We start from the raw sequence: 17,189 nt of genomic DNA on the forward strand, positions 1-17,189 counted from the left end.
GGCTGCTCGGGAATTGAACGTTTTCGGAGATCCCATGGTCCGTAAACTTTTGTCGCTGAGTGTGCATTTGCAAAGACGGGTAAAGAGAATTGATGTCTCTTTAGGTCGCGAAAACTGCAATGTCGTCTGCATAGACATACAAATTCACATCCTGGCGCAGTGGAACTGAACTCATCAACAGGTTAAATAGTGCAGGAGACAGGACCGCCCCCTGGAGCACCCCTCTTGTCTTGTCGAACTTTGAAGAAAAGCCATTTTGAAACAATGAAATTTTCTGCTTCTGAGAAGTTCGAAAATCCATGCCGTTATATATCTCGCAAAATTGTAGGACTGTAATCTGTCCAGCAGTAGTGGGCACTCGACGCTGTCATAAGCTTTCGCTACGTTAAGAGTCACTAAAGCACTAAATTCTTTTCTATGCCGAGCAAGTTAGATACGGCTTTCCTAGTCTAGATACGCACACCAAATGGAGAGACCAGGCCAGAAGCCTATTTGACTTGGGCTCAGCCACGAATTTCGAGATATATTATCCATCATGCACATATGAAACATTTTCAATAAGTTTTACCATATTTGACGTAAGAAAAATAGGTCTAACATTGTCATGATTGTAGCCATCTCCTTGCTTTTTAAGTAGCGGAATCATTTTGGCTGTCCTCAATTCCGAAGTAATCCAAGCATGTTTTAGAGAATAATTTACTGTGTTTAGAAGGTCTTCAGGAGACATTGCAAACAAAAAGTTTAGCATGAAATTGGAAATGTCGTCAGGACCTGGACCGGAGGCAGGTAGAGATCTAACGATATTGGAACGCTCTGACACTGACTTCCACAATGTCATCTGCAATGGGAGGCCTTAATGGCCCATTCGGCAAATGTGATGTTTTGCTAAATGTGAAGCGTTGTGCTAAGCCCTTTCCTATGAATTCTAACGAAACAGATATCTCGCGTGGTAAAATAATTATAGACGCAACATTCGCTGGTGTCGGTATGAACTTTCTATACCGAAGGAATCTGAACATAGTTTTTTTTTGTTGCTGGGTTTAGAGAGGAAGTCGCGATGTTTTTCATCATACTCGTCTTTGGCATTCGATACTGCTCTCTTGAATGTAGCCGCTGCGAACTTATAATCACTCCAGTTACTCGGACACTGATTGTAAAGTAGTTTTTTCCAAGCGACCTTTCGTCGGCTATAATCCCGCGTGCACTCCGAATTCTACCAAGGAGATAGTAGAATTATACTTTTACTTTCTTAACATTCAACTGAGATTTTTTGGAGGAACTCTTTAATACAGAGCAAATACTCATGGCTTTGATGTCCTCCGGCACCGTTATCTGGGAGTTGAGGACCGTTTTCAAGACACTTAAATTTCTGGTAACTGACAAAAGTGCGCGCAGGAGACTCTAAAGAAATAAGAGTGCATATAACATTGCTACACGCATGTGGTATTTGATTGTTTGGACGAGGCGCGTGGGTGCCATCACTCGAGGAAAGAGGAGGAAGAACGCTCTCTGGCTCTCGAGCTGTCGGCTGAACTGGCCAGCTCTGCATTATCCTTTGTAAATATATTTTGTAAATAGTCTCCAGTTTTAATCCTTCGTTCGCGTAACATTTTGGTGGAGGGTGCCGTTCACTGTCCTCGCCATGTAGCTCCGCAGCGGCCGCACCATCCTGCTTTCCGTCATGGCTCCCGGTGACGACCACCTCGTCTCCTTCTACTCCTGCGACCCCGACAACAACGCCCGTTACGGTTACCAATCCCCACGATCCTGGCATATTCTCCGGCCAACATAATGTCGACGTCTAAGACCGGCTCAGCCTGTATGAGCGTGTTAGCCGAAACAACCGCTGGGACCCTACCATTATGCTAGCGAATGTCCTACTCTACTTGGGCGGAACTCTTCGTGTCTGGTTCCGGACACACGAGGACAAGATCTCTAGCTGGGATGCTTTCAAGGAGAAGCTCAGCAACCTCTTTGGAAATCCCACCGGTCGGCAGCTGGCTGCTAGAAAAGAGCTTGCTACCCGAGTTCAGTCTTCTACTGAATCGTATGTCTCGTACATACAAGACGTGCTCGATCTTTGCCGGAAAGTTGACGAGAAAATGGCCGAGGTTGACAAAGTCGGCCGCGTACTCAAAGGCATCGAGGACAAAAGAGGGCATACTTCAACTTGTTGGTCTTCAACAATGTGTCCACCATCGACGTTATTGTCAAGGAATGCCGCCGCGTCATTCCACAGTTCTTCCGACTCCCTAACACGGCTGCGACGTCGTCTTGCATCGACTTTACCGCTTCACCACCTTTCAATGAGCATGTCACATGTATTGTTCGCCGCGAGCTCGAGGCCACAAGTCCTGCGCGGTTCCATCAACGCCCCCTTGACCTCACCATTGACCAACCAGCCCCAGCGACCTCTCTCATTCAGGCAGTTGTGCGGCAAGAATTTGCAAACCTAGGCATTCCTGCTGCCTCCTCCGTCTCCCAACCTGACGCGCGACCGCTGCCAACTGCTACGCCTAACAGCAACTATATTCCCCTCCCAGATACCCTACCGAGTGGAGAACTCCGGACGACAAGCCCATTTGCTTCCGTTGCCTCCGCATTGGCCACGTCGCTCGCCACTGCCGCACCTCCTGGACGTCGCCGTATTCAAGCAACTTTTCCCCGTCTCCTCGATCATACGCCGACCGGCGCCGTTACTCGCCTCGCCGTATGCCTCCTACCTCTCACGTATCCGTCGATGTTAGTCGTCCTGCTCGCTCGCCGTCACCTCAGCGCCGTCGGTCCCCGTCGCCCCAGCCACGCCGCTATTCGTCGCCGACCAATTATGGACAATCCCGGATGGAAAACTAGGCCATGCAGCTCCTGGAGGTAGTGCTGTATCACGTTCGTCCTGTCCAAATCCTCCGTTGACGCTCCTCACCAACACGAACCTAATTGAAGTACACGTAGATGGCGGTCCGTTGACGGCATTAATTGATACTGGAGCCCAAGTGTCCATAATGAGTGCTAACCCATGTCGTCGCCTCAAAAAAGTTCTTACGCCTGCCATCACTCTAGCCGTACGCGTCGCCAATGGCGCCACTGTTGCCGTCAGGTGTACGTGCACTGCTCGCATAGGAATTGCTGGCCGCCAAGTTCCAGTCCTGTTCACCGTGCTGACCAGTTGCCCTCATGACCTAATCTTCGGGCTCCACTTTCTGACGACGCATTCTGCCCTCATCGACTGTGCCACCGGTACGCTGTGCCACGAGCTTCCTCTTCTTTCAGACGTTCGCCCCAAACAACAGAACACCCTCTGCACTACACCGTTTGTTCACTTACCTCCAAAAGCCCTAACCTTCGTCGAATTGGCCTCAACGGCAACCGTGCCTGATGGCGACTATGTCGTCGCACCTATTCGTGATGTCTCCTGGCGCGCGACATCTCTGTGCCACACTCCGTCGTAACCCTTGCCGCTAATCGGATGTCTCTCCCCGTTATGAATTTTCGCTTGACAAAACAAGTGTTACCTGAATGCATAGCGGTGGCCACGCTCCGGTCAGTGACAACCAACCACGTCACTCCTTTTGCAGCCGACGCGTCTCCAATCCTCCTGATTACCCGCAGGATGCCTTGAACCTCGACGGCCCATTACGTCCCGTGGTCGCTCCGGACCTCGCACCTGACCAAGCAGCCGCCCTACATCGCATTTTGCTTTCCTACCACGACATATTTGACACTGATAATCGACCACTTGGTCAGACGTCACTTGTTAAGCATCGAATAAACACTGGTTATGCTGTTCCCATCCACCACCGACCGTATCGCGTGTCCACGGCAGAGCGGCACGTTATTCAGCAGGAAGTAAACAAGATGCTCGCCATTGTTGAGCCCCCGTCGAGTCCTTGGGCGTCGCCAATCGTGCTCGTCAAAAAGAAAGATGGCACGTGGCGTTTCTGCGTTGATTACCGCCACCTAAACCGAATTACTAAAAAGGACGCTTACCCTTTGGCACCGTGAAGACAATCAAGAGCGTCGTCGATTCGTGGTAAATACTTTTCGTCCATCGACCTTCGATCTAGTTATTGGCAGATTTCCGTCGATGAGCAAGACCAAGAAAAGACCGCTTTCGTCACTCCTGATGGCCTCTATCAATTCAAGGTTATGCCGTTCGGTTTATGCAATGCCCCCGCCACGTTTGAACGGATGATCGACTCTGTGCTTCAAGGTTTCAAATGGTCCACTTGCCTTTGTTACCTCGACGACGTCCTTGTGTTCTCCCCTACATTTGAGACGCACCTTGAGCGCGTCGCAGCTATCCTAGACGCCTTCCGCAAGGCTGGGCTCCAATTAAACTCATCGAAGTGACACTTCGGGCGCCGACAGATTACAGTGCTAGGCCATCTCGTCGATGCTTCCAGAGTACAACCCGACCCGGAGAAGGTTCGAGCAGCAACGGCTTTTCCTGTAGCGCAGTCTGTCAAAGACGTCCGGAGTTTTGTGGGGCGCTGTTCTTATTTCCGACGGTTCGTGAAATATTTCGCTGCAATCGCTCGACCACTCACTGAACTTCTGAAGAAAGACGTGCCTTTTACGTGGAATTCCCCTCACGCTGCCGCATTTTCACGCCTCATCACAATTCTCACCAATCCACCGGTCTTGACCCACTTTCACCCGTCCGCACCTACAGAGGTCCGAACCGATGCCAGTGGTTATGGGAGCGGCGCCGTCTTTTCGCAACGCCAACAAGGACACGACCGCGCTATAGCCTACGCTAGCCGGCTCCTGACAACTGCAGAGCGCAACTATTCGATTACCGAGCGCGAATGTCTTGCTCTCGTCTGGGCTGTTTCAAAGTTCCGCCCATATTTATATGGCAAGCCCTTCTCAGTAATCACAGACCATCATGCGCTCTGTTGGCTTTCGTCGCTCAAGGATACTACTGGCCGGCTCGGTCATTGGGCCCACCGACTACAAGAATACCCCTACACAGTGACTTACAAGTCGGGACGCCAACACCAGGACGCAGATTGCCTCTCTCGCTGCCCAGTCGAAGACGCGACCTACACGTCTCATACTGACACAGGCGCCTGTGTTCCCTGTTTTTCCACTGCTCCATGTCGCTGACGAGCAGCGCCGTGGCCCGTCCTTGCGTGTCATCATTGACCGCCTGGAATCGTCACTTGCCGACAGTTCCCTTCGCTTATTCCCACTTCAAGATGACGTACTGTACCGCCACAACGTTCACCCCGACGGCCCTGCATTACTCCTTGTGATCCCTAAACACCTTCGCTCGGCGGTACATTCTCCACGAACTTCACAACCTCCCCACTGGCGGTCACCTGGGTGCGTCACGTACCTACGACCGGATCCGCCGACGCTTCTTCTGGCCAGGGCTTGCTCGCTCCATTCGAAGATACGTAGCTGCGTGTGAGAAATGCCAGCGACGCAAGACACCATCAACGCTCCCCGCTGGGTACCTTCAACCACTCGACATTCCCGCGGAACCATTCTTTCGCGTTGGTTTGGACTTACTTGGTCCTTTTACTCTTTCTACCGCTGGGAACAGGTGGATGGCTGTGGCCACGGATTACGCCACGCGCTACGCCATCACCCGAGCGCTTCCTACAAGCTGCGCCACAGATGTCGCCGATTTTCTTTTATACGACGTGATTTTTATTACAGGGAGCTCCGCGACAACTTCTCACAGATCGTGACCGGACATTCCTATCAAAAGTTATCGCAGACATCCTGCAGTCCTGTGCCACGAGGCACAAGCTATCCACGTCATACCATCCGCAAACAAATGACCTCACGGAGCGTCTCAATAGCACTCTCACAGACATGCTCGCGAAATATGTCTCTTCAGACCACACTGACTAGGACCTCGCTGTACCCTTTGTCACATTTGCTTATAATTCCTCGCGCCACGACATAGCCGGTTATTCCCCCTTTTTTCTACTGTTCGGCCGAGAACCAGCACTGCCCCTCGACACCACCCTCCCTGTTCACGCGGCACCAACCAGTGAATATGCACTTGACGCCATCGCCCGCTGTGCCCATGCAAGGGAAATTGCCCGTGACCGCCTTCTGAAATCCCAAGAGAGTCAAAGGCGTTTGTACGACCGGCGACACCGAGACGTTCACTTCCCGCCTGGTTCTTTGGTGCTTCTATGGTCTCCATCGCGTCAGGTCGGCCTGTCAGAAAAACTGCTGTCTCGTTACACAGGCCCATACCGAGTGCTTCGTGCCGTGACTCACGTCACGTACGAGATCGCCCATGACGCCCCATCTGCTTCCTAGTCCAGTTATATCGTGCACGTTACACGACTGAGGCAGTATCACCCTTCCAATGATGACATTTAGACGCTCCGGGACGTCGCTTCTGCCGCCGGGGGATTATGCTACACGCGTGTGGTATTTGATCGTTTGAACGAGGCGCGTGGGCGCTGTTATGATTGGGGGTTCAATCCCATCGCTCGTGATCCGTTGTGAAGATTGGAGTCGGGCATGAATTAGAAGGTAGCTGGCCCATGCCGTTGTCCAACTTATCCACGCTGAGGACGTTGATGAAGGGAAGGACTGCTTCTCATCGAGAACGAGGAATATGGGTTTATTTACAGTATTGATATCAGTCTAACATGACTGCTTGAGAAAGTACATCAGTCTAAGATGACTGCTTGAGAGAGAGTGTCAGTCTAACATGACTGCTTAAGAAAGTGTCTCGAGCATCCGCCCAACAGCCGTTTATAAACACTCGGTTCTCCCCCGATTCCAAGGTGGCGGAAACGTTCGTCCAGTCATCGTAAACACGCCGCCTCTCCGCGGGACGGTTTACACACACACACGCACACACACACATAGGTGCACGGTCCGGAGCCGACGTCAGAGTGGCTTCGTAAACTCGGAGCCGACCCGCGCAGTGCGCCCGGGTAGCCTTTGTCTTGCGTCTTGGTCGGCGCGTGGGAAGGGGTGTCCGACGACGTTCCCGCGGCAACTACCCCACTCATAGCAGATCAGGTCCGCGTTGGGGAGTTCGGTAACAATAGTTGGCCCGCCGAACTCACTCAGTCACAACGGCGACGAGGCTAGAGCGTAACGGTGGCGGTTTCAGCACAAAGCCTGCTTCGTCAAACGCATTATAGCTGAAGCGACGGAGAGTGGAGGACGCGCGTATTGTTCCCGACACAAAGTCGACTTAGTCACGCCGTGGCTAGAGGTTGGCGGCGGCGCTCCAGGAAAGTTGCGGTCACTGTCGCAACTGGACGGCAAAACTTGCACTGCAGCTGGCCGTTCTTAACAGCGCCATCACTCGAGAAAAGAGGAGGAAGAACGCTCTCGAGCTGTCGGCTGAACTGACCAGCGCTGCATTATCCCTTGTAAATATATTTTGTAAATAGTCTCCAGTTTTAAGCCTTCGTTCACGTTCCAATATCAAACCTAATAGGTAGATGGTCACTGGTTGAGGCAGAGCTGACAGTAAACCAGGAAGTGAAGGAAGTCCCCGAACTGGCAAATGTTAGATCCAATGCTGATTTAGAAAGACCTTGAATAAGTGCAACTACTTTTGTGTTAAGCAACAAACATCTTGATTAACTGCCCAGTCCGACAATCGCTTTCTACACGAGTCCGTTTTGAAATCCCAAGACACATGATCCGAATTAAGGTCTCCGGCTATCACAATTTTCTGCAAGATTTGACAACGTACGATATCATGGTAATGAATGTCCTGAACACCTCTGGGAAAATATGCATTACCTATAAGGAAAATGGGGAACAACCAGGAATAGTTGCATCTATTGCTAGTGTCTCGCACTCTGTAGATATATACTGATAGGATATTTTTGCTCTGTGACATACTTTACTTATCAAGAAAGCAAGTCCTCCGCCTCTCTATGGACGGTCCAATCGCAATAAACGATCATTTATGTGAAAATCTTGGCCATTTCAGAGCCAAGTCTCCTGCAAGAGATATCGGGAGAAAATTGTGAACAAAGATATATTAAATCTATAGCTGCAGAAATAATGGAACGGCAGCTCCACTGTAATACCTTTAAATAACCTATGATGAATTAATGCCTACTTTAGAAACCGATTCCTCTAAAATGCGCTCTTTTAAAAAAAATCTGTTTTGAAAGATTGTCTTTACCGTACTTTGTGGATTTTGACTAAGGGACAGAGCTGGAAGAATTAGGATTAGCATCTGTCTTGGAAAGACTATATTTCACAAACTTTTTGGTTTTTGAGTGCGCGACAGAGATCAATGAATTATTAGCTGATCTTGTGCGTTTAAGCGTCGGAAGATCCATTTCTACACCCTGGTTGTTTTCTGAGACTGATCCACAGAAGCATCCGTTGTCAGTCTGCTGAGTTGAAGTTCATGGCCTTGTATATTCAGCGCTTTTTACAATAAGTGGCAAAGGATCGATTAGCTGCTCAGCGTTCGAGATAAGGGGATGAGTAGGAATCTGCGAGCTAGCATTAGAACTCGCAACAGAACTGAAAAGCAGAATCATTTGGGATGTCAACACTTGAGCTAGAGTCTCCAACAAGCTTCATGTTAGTTGTTCCACAGCTTTTCAACCGTTGTCGGAATAGCATCGGAAAGGGTTGAGTCTGCAACCACTGGATGACGGGCTGTCACTCCTGCATGCCCCTTAAATCTTCCCTGGATCTCAGCTATACAGCATCACGGCGTGACCAACGTCTACTTTCAATTACTCCTATAATTTAAAGTTCATGCGTCCTCGCGAAGATTGCAGCCTCATTTTCTTTTCGTTCTGCAACATATCATCGCATACAAGAAAAAAAAAAACTTGATTTCCAGAGCTACAGCGTATAAATAACTGCAAGCCTAGTGTAACAGAGGAGTATTTCAGGGACTAAATTGTTCACGCTAACTTTTGGGTACTAAGTGTGCGAAGTCGGAAGAAAGAAAACATGAGACAAATATGAAACAGTGACTTATTCTTCTACGTGTCGAACTGCTTTATGGCTCGTATTTTGTGTGTCTTATACTGACACGTGCACTTGTTTTCTCGGAGACTGCATGTCACTCGCTAATAACTTGGAAGTTATCGCTCAGCGCAAAGACGCGCCTACATTATTTGGAACTTACTCGAATATTATTGTTGATTCTATCTGATGTGTCTGTTGTCACCGAACCGTGTACAATCTGATTGTATGCACGACGCAAATTGTGTAGTATTTTCTGGAAGGCACGCGGGCACCAGCGATCACCCTGAAACCTTCGACGAGTCATGCTTGAAAGCCGATGCGCTTGACCCGCACGCAGATCAGATTTTCGAGGATCGCCGACTTTGCTCGCCACTATCGCTGTGCCTAAGTGTTACTTGTTCTGCTGGGCGCAAGTTCGCCCAATAAAGAGTTACGCTATTCACAGTTGCCGCTACTGTGTTCGTCACCGTCACTACAACGTGACGATCTCTTGTGTCGCATGTTTTCCTATTTCGCGCAATTAGTATCCAAAAGTGTAACGCCAAAGAAGCGTTTACGAAGCAACAACTGATAGTACTTCAGTGTTACTTTTCAGTTCAAGTTTACACAGACTTAATGTGACAAAAACAAATCTTTTTTTTTCTTCTTTTTTTTTTTTTACAGTGAAGCTGTTTATGGCTAGGGTTCCGTGAATGTTTTATGTGCGCTAGAAAAGGCTATCACCATCAGCAATGACTCGTCCCACTGCTTGCGCGTGCGTCGTCGTCTTCCACAGCTGGCTCCGTTGTCGCTCCAAGGTAAATATACCTGGTAGCGAAGCTTCCATAGGAGCCCATACGCTCAAAACATGGCGGTCCATCGGCGGTCCATGGGGCTTAGCGCCATCTGTATGTGGTGGGAACACTTCCGGTGGAAGAAAAAATAATGTGACGCCATGTCCGTTAAAAGCAGAAGTGACGTCATTTTGTTTACGAAGGCGCGAAATTTGTTTCGTTGGCCTACTTTTGGAGCTATATATTCAAATGCCCCGCCATTCGACTCGATGGGCGTTTCGAGCTTTCAGCGCGGATACGATGCAGGAAAAGCCAGCCATACGGTTGTCGAAATCGTATCTCTGCACAGAACATACTTTCTTTGGAGGCCGACGAAAGCTTTAGGTGTATAATGCTGATCCTATTGTTGGATGCCAATCCCGTCGGCCAGCGCAGTCGCACGAAAACAACTACACAATTATCTGGCGGTCGTAACTCACTACTTTTGACTGAACAGATTAAGAAGCGATGAAGCTACCCGCGTCACCAAATTCAGACAAACTTCGACACGCAAGAAAGCACAACGTGTGAGGGGGGCGTATTTTAACAGGTGAACTTTACGAGTGCGCCTTTCTGCCCATTTCAAGACGTGCATTGCATTGCGAGTGATAGTGGCGTCAACGCCCCCTGTAGCAATGGGCGCTGAAAAGAAATGCATTTATTAATAATAATAAAATTAAACTTGTATTTTCTTAACTCGTCACGAATATATAAAATTGACTAGGAAATTTATTTTCGTTGAATGAATCTAACTGTGTCTCGTGTGAATTAAAAAACGCGTTTTTCTTTCTCAATGTTTGTTCCCTCAAAACACAGTCGCGCTTCAATCGCTGCTCCCATAACCCCCCATGCTGATGTCGGTGACAATCTGTACTGAACCGCTTTTCGCCCGAAGCTTCGCTACAGTGCTCTCTAGAGCACTGTAGCTTCGCGACCTATTTGAATCGACCTTGGTCGCTCGTTATGCCAGCGTTCCCATACTGCCCCTCCCTCTGCCAAGGCGCTGACGGCACTGGCCCACTGCCAGTCGATGCGGTGATTTCGGTCTCAAATTCTTTGCCTCAATATATCGCGAAATGAAAACACGAATGAACGCAAATGTATAAAAAATAAATGTGTGCGCGTACCTTTCGTTACGATTACCACCGATCAAGGCAATAAATGTGTTCATGCCTTTGTTCAAAATTATGTGTCACTTCTTTGTCGTGTGCTACACAGCTTCGCTGATCATCCAGCTTCACAGAGTGGAATGGCTCATGATTTTTTTTTATGTTGTTCATCACAGCTCAACAGAGTTTCATTGCGAAGTGGGCGCTCGAAGATTTCCCCGCTCTTTAGGTACTCTGTACTGAGCCTTGGTAAACAATTAAGCTGATAACTTAGATTTACATCCTACTACTCTCAATCTGTCTCTGCAGGCACGTACGCAGGATTTTTTTTCGGGGGGGGGGGGGGGGGGGGTGGCAACCCAAGGTAACTTTTCTATGCAAATGAGGGAGAGGGTACTTTTACTAGTACAAATGTGAATAATGCCCACCATTCGCCATAAAGACGCATAAACCCGCAAAAGAGAATAGAAATAACGTGTATCTCACAGGTACGCCTGTGAGAGACACCTCTTTTTTACTTGGCAAACAAAGAACCACATCAAATGGACTCGTGCATGAATGATGCGCAGGAAGAACCTTGCCAAGAACAAGTTAACAGAAAAAGTGCAAAATAAAGATTTCTAGTAGCGTCCTGTGAATGATCTCTGGAAGAATTATAGCGAAATGTATATTTGCGGAACAACCACAGTTCTTTTGGATCCCTCCTTTACTGCTCTACCAAATGCCAAAAGCGACTCATGTTGTTATTTGGGAAGTTGCGTAACGATGCCTGGTCACCAGTCCCGTACAGCCCAGTAGAGCGCCGGAAGCTCCTGTTCTAGACGTACTGCGCCCACCACAGTAGGTTACAAAAACACCCCCATTAGCACAGCAGGGAAGTGGCTACGTCAGCGGCTCGAATGATAAATGTAGAAGAGTCATTCAAAACACACGGAATTATTCTCCACTTCCGGCAGCGTTTTCTCTACTTCCTTAATAAATAAAAAGATGTTGATCCATAAATATGTGCACAAACAATTTTCGCTTTTCGTCCCTGTTTGGCTGCTGCCTTGGCTTTCTTCCTTAGTAGATCGCTTAATTTCTCATCTCCTTGCGACTCTTGTTTCTTGTTGCCAATTTTTCACGAAAGGTGCTGTACAATTAGGGAAAACAAGAGGAGGTAAGAGGTGACAGTCATATTGCTTATGAGTTGAACGGTTATTCCAGGGTCTGATGATGGACGCTGTTTCACAATATACTATTTTCTACCTTATCTAACCCATATCGCGGATATATGGTTCCAAGGATCTGCCAGCGTCGCGGAGAGCCATTACTCGAGGAAATAATGAATCAAAACGAAAAGTTAAACACAACTGGCGTTTTCTCCGGCCGCAACTCGTTCCATGAGCATACACACCAGCTCAGTATGAACCGAGTTTCTTTCTTGGTCCCTGGATCAGTCTAGACAAAGAAGGTTGGACTAACGAAGCAACAGCGATGCGCGTGATCGTTGAATAAATGGTGACATAAAATTGGGTTGGGCATTATAAATAAAATAAAATATTATATTTAAAACAATAAACTACGCCCTGCCTGCTGCAATAGATGTGGACATAAACGTTGTGTTGGGCAATAAAAATTAATAAAAGTAAAATAACTAAAATAGGAAACTAAGCCGTGCCTGCTGCACCAAAGTATTGCAGGCAATAGATGTGGACATAAAGATTGTGTTGGGCAATAAAAATTAATAAAAATAAAATAATTAAAATAGGAAACTATGCCCTGCCTGCTGCACATAAGTATTGCAGGCTAATAGATGTGGACAGCTGAATTCATCTTGAGTTAATCGCGCAGGCACCGAATCGATGAGAAAACTGGCCTCCACACCCCAGGAAATGCCGGTAACTACCGCCATCCAAAAGGAGTGAAAAACATGACAACCATTCGACTCTGTGAAGACGGAATGGCATCGAAAGCTGACGACAGTCAAAGCTCTCAAACGAAAAGCAAAGTGTTTCACCTCCGTTGTGGGTCGGCCTGAAGATAGTGTTACATCGGGCCAATCCGCGGCGGAGGTGAAGCAGGCGTTAAGCACCCCCCACCCACCCCCCACCCCCCACCCCTACGTGGGCCGCTCCCGAAGATAGTGAAACATCGGGCCGACCCTGGGCGGAGGTGAAGCAGACGTTAAGCACTACCCATACGTGGGCCCATCCCGAAGATTCCGAAGCGCGCGTTATAGGTTCCCGAGTCCACAGGCGTACGTGCCATTGATCTTGGACCGCTTTCGCACGATCACCAGGATCGGCCCACATTCTGATTTTTTCTGTTAAAGGACGCCGAAACAAACTACGAAAGTTAGTTATACACTGCTTTCGCTTTAAAAGGCAGCAGAATGTTGACCGCCAAGTCGATTGATTTGTCGGCATTTTATGAATGTGTGTGAGGAGTGGTGGCGTGGGCGGATGTCACTTAATTTCGGGGGGGGGGGGGGGGGGCGGGCCCCCCTGGGCCCCCCCTTGAGTACGTGCCTGTGTCTCTCCGTAATTTACAGTGCGGAATGCTTCTTACAACGAAAACGACGCAACACATGAAGAAAGAGACAGGCCCAACGACAAGTGTTATTAAGTGCAGAATGATTTCATCGAGCGTTTTGGCATCCTTCCCCCATCGGAATGCGGCCTCCGCGGCCAGTAACCGAACCCGCGACCTCGTGCTAAGCAGCAGAAGGCCATATATCAACTCAGCCACCACGTAGGGTCACAATGTTCTTAAAAAAAATTAAATTATGGGGCTTTACGTGCCAAAACCACTTTCTGATTATGAGGCACGCCGTAGTGGAGGACTCTGGAAATTTAGACCACCTGGGGTTCTTTAACGTGCACCTAAATCTAAGTACACGGGTGTTTTCGCATTTCGCCACCATCGAAATGCGGCCGCCGTGGCCGGGATTCGATCCCGCGACCTCGTGCTCAGCAGCCTACCATAGCCACTGAGCAACCACGGCGGGTCACAATGTTCTTGCCCGCGGCAGACTTTGAAAATAGGAAGTTAGGTGCCATTACATGTCCTCGGGTCTAGCAGCAAAGTGCCTATGAGCACATCACATTGTTTGCTGCTTCAAGAATCCCGGAACACGTTTGCTAACGTACACACTAATTTGCATATTGAAGCGTGACAAAGTTTGTGGCGTGGCATCACCGGACGATGTTTGTGAGTCAATATATAGCATTAAGAAGACGACCTTTGGGTAGATAACAGAGTGTAGACGAAAAATGCTTAGAAATACACGCCAGCACCTACAAATGCCTACAAATGCTGCATGTTTGGATGCACAGTATCTCTCCTCAAGAGCAGGTTTCTAGACGGCACCCTTTATCATACATGAGAAATTAATAAAGTCTTATTTGTCAGTTATGCTGCAAATTACAAGCACACTAGTTCGAGTCAAGCAACATTAAACGCAGCCTAAAAGCCAAATCAGAGGGCAATTGAAGGCCACAGTGCGGTGCTAGCATGCTATGAAGATCACACGCTGCATTTCACCTAAAAAATAGTGAACACATGGACTGAACTCAGCACAGTACTGTGTGGCAGAACACAGGTGCTATCACATCAAGTGACCTTACAGCGTCAGAAAGACGCGTAAATATTTCTTTATGCCAGACTTCTTTACACCGTGGTTAAAGTTCGAATAATCAAGTATGGGGCACGCCAAGAAATACATTTTATTGAAGTCAACAAAGTGCTTATCAACAATGCAATGCTTTCAGTTTCCCATTCTCAGAGTTTCAGCAAACGCTGCACCACAAATGCGCAGCAACTCGCACAACAGTGTGCAATGCTGACACCAAGTAGCCACAGAAGGAAGAGGCGGGTCTGCTCGGCAACGAAGACGAGGACACAAGCCATCATGCAGCATTACCACAGTTAAAGACGAGGACGTTTTTACATGGCCAAAGAGTATGCCAGGAAGGAGGCTAAAGGTTGTGGAGCATTACAAGCGTTATGACATAAGACGATATGACATGATTTATATGACACCTGCACTGAAAGTCATTCGATAATGAATTTTAGCGGGCTATGATTATTCGGATTATTCACGTAATTATCTTGTGGTATGACTGGCCTTAAACAGTTTTACTTCTTTCTCATCTTGGACGCGATACCGGTTCCTTTACATTACTCATTAAACAAAAAGTGATCTTCACTGTCATGCACTGGCGTCCAATACCACATACGAACAACGTTCCGAGTCGCTTTCTGTAACCTCCACTAAGAAATTGGACAAACAGGCACAAATACGCCAAGCCACCGGGAACATCCATTCTTGCAAAGCAGGTGCGAACAAAGAATGGCTTTATTCGTAAAGCTAATTATTGGCAGACACGACTTCTTTAAAGATAGAAAAGCAGTTGCTGTTATAGCCGAAGCAGCTACGTACGATAATTTCACATTTATGATGCTAATCAACCAATCAACAAGTTTGTAGTAAATCTGTTGTTGACGGATGACCGCAAATTAGCCAAAAACTCGTGAGAAATAATACAACGACAAGCGCCTCTACTATTTCTGTCGGAATTTTGCACGCTGCACAACAACAAAACTTTAGTGACTCAATTGTATGCGCTAGATTACGGACATAAGCGGACAGCGAAACGAACATGCACGCTACTTACTGTGCTCCTGGGCCGAGTACCCTCCATGTAAGAACGCAGCTACGTCGCTGCAACTTTGTAATTACCACTGCAGCGTGCCTCAAGCGAACAAAACGGGATCGGCGATCACTGTCATACAAACGCAACAAAGTTTGCAGTTATGTCAACACACGAAAGTTGCATGCGGCCATTGCTGGCACTGGTGAACGCAGACGAAAATATAGCCGAGACGCTGAGAGTACTGAGAGCCATGTAAAAGCTTCTAAAGAACTGATGAAAAAATGTTCTATAAAATCACAAATTTAATGTTTTTATGCAAGCCAATTTTTTTTTTTTTACTGAGACATCGGTGCCACAGACAAGGATGTACATTTTCTTGTTTTCTACGGGCGCAGTGCATTGCGACTGGCGTCGACTGCACAGAGTAAAAAGAAAAAAAAACGCGCGGGCTTTTTCGTTAATCTCCTGCAGTGGGTATGACGGGTATGAGCCATTGTTTGGACGCATGAACAAGGTTCTTGTATTGAGTCTACTAACCATGTTCCTACCTATGTTCTAAACCACGACCGGCTTTATCTAAACTACTTTCTACGCGGTGAAGCCATTCTGAGGTGGAGCCATACCGGGTGTACCACCTCATTCTGAGGTGGTACACCCAGTAATGCCTGTAAGCTCTCGATTATTGAAGAATCCTCAAGAGTTCGAAGACTTTGATGGTTTAGTTTTACTCGTCTGATAAGCATTTTTAGTTTTTGCAAATAGCCATGGCGACAGGGCCGTCATTGCAGGATCATCGGCGGCACACTCGAGGAATCAACCCGCTTCCAGGCCAAGATAATATCAAGGATCTGCCAACCGTCATTTCAGATGAAGATCGACTACGCGGTCTCCTTCAGCTCTGCTTCAAGCACACACTATAGACGCTGAACGAGGAGATCGACTCTTTTAAAGATAATCATGAGGAATTGCTACTTCCAGGATTATCGATGTTCGACGAAGGCGGCAGCGATGACACTTTGTCCAATCTTATAAAACTTGCGACTTCCACGGCCGAACCTGCCTGTGACGTTCCTGTCGCCATCGCCGCAAGCCACCACAAGCAACTGCAATCCTTGACGGCAGAGTCTGAGCGATGGAAAGAGTTGTTGGCGACGGAAATGAACTTGGGCCTCGAACTTGAAAGTCCGCCTACCAACGACGACTCTAAAATCACGACATCACTACGACATGCTTGCCGCCAAAGCCGAGCGTGCCAGGCGGGTTGCTGTTGCTATCGCCGCTCGTATGCAAGCCATGCACAACTACTGTGAAGCTGAAAATTCGCCGGGCAACGACACTGACGACACCCTGCACACGTTTGATGTGTAGACCGACATAGGGCGTTCCAAAACGGTTCCAGAATTTTTGTGGTTTGTGCCACATGACTCAGTTGGACAAGAATCAAAGTTTGCAAGACCCAACTTTGAAGTTGCCATCGCCCGCTTTAGGTGTACTTTTCTGCTGTCGCGAAAATTCCTGTTCACTACAATCAGTCACACACTTAAATCAGCAGCAACAGTTCACGCAGTGCCATACCTGTCTAATATGTTGGGTGAACCTGCATCCCGAGCAGGCATGTCACAGATGTGCAAAGCTTGTGCAACTGCAACTTTGGCACCAAACAAAGCTAGTGGTCTTGAAAGGTGCAACAG

The 17,189-nt window shown here is 48.0% G+C and overlaps 1 protein-coding gene across 1 annotated transcript in view; it reads right to left on the reverse strand.

Moving 5' to 3' along the window:
- Positions 1 to 15,696, reverse strand: part of LOC126547672 (uncharacterized) — a 422,601-nt gene extending 406,905 nt beyond the window's left edge. Inside the window, exon 1 of the mRNA XM_055063116.1 lies at positions 15,520 to 15,696. Coding sequence (XP_054919091.1) covers positions 15,520 to 15,546 — 27 coding nt within the window. The 5' untranslated portion in view covers positions 15,547 to 15,696. The remainder of the gene's footprint in view (positions 1 to 15,519) is intronic.
- Between the last annotated feature and the right edge of the window lie 1,493 nt (positions 15,697 to 17,189).

This window comes from Dermacentor andersoni, chromosome 1 (genome assembly GCF_023375885.2).
Source record: "Dermacentor andersoni chromosome 1, qqDerAnde1_hic_scaffold, whole genome shotgun sequence".
Classification (NCBI taxonomy): Eukaryota; Metazoa; Arthropoda; class Arachnida; order Ixodida; family Ixodidae; genus Dermacentor; species Dermacentor andersoni.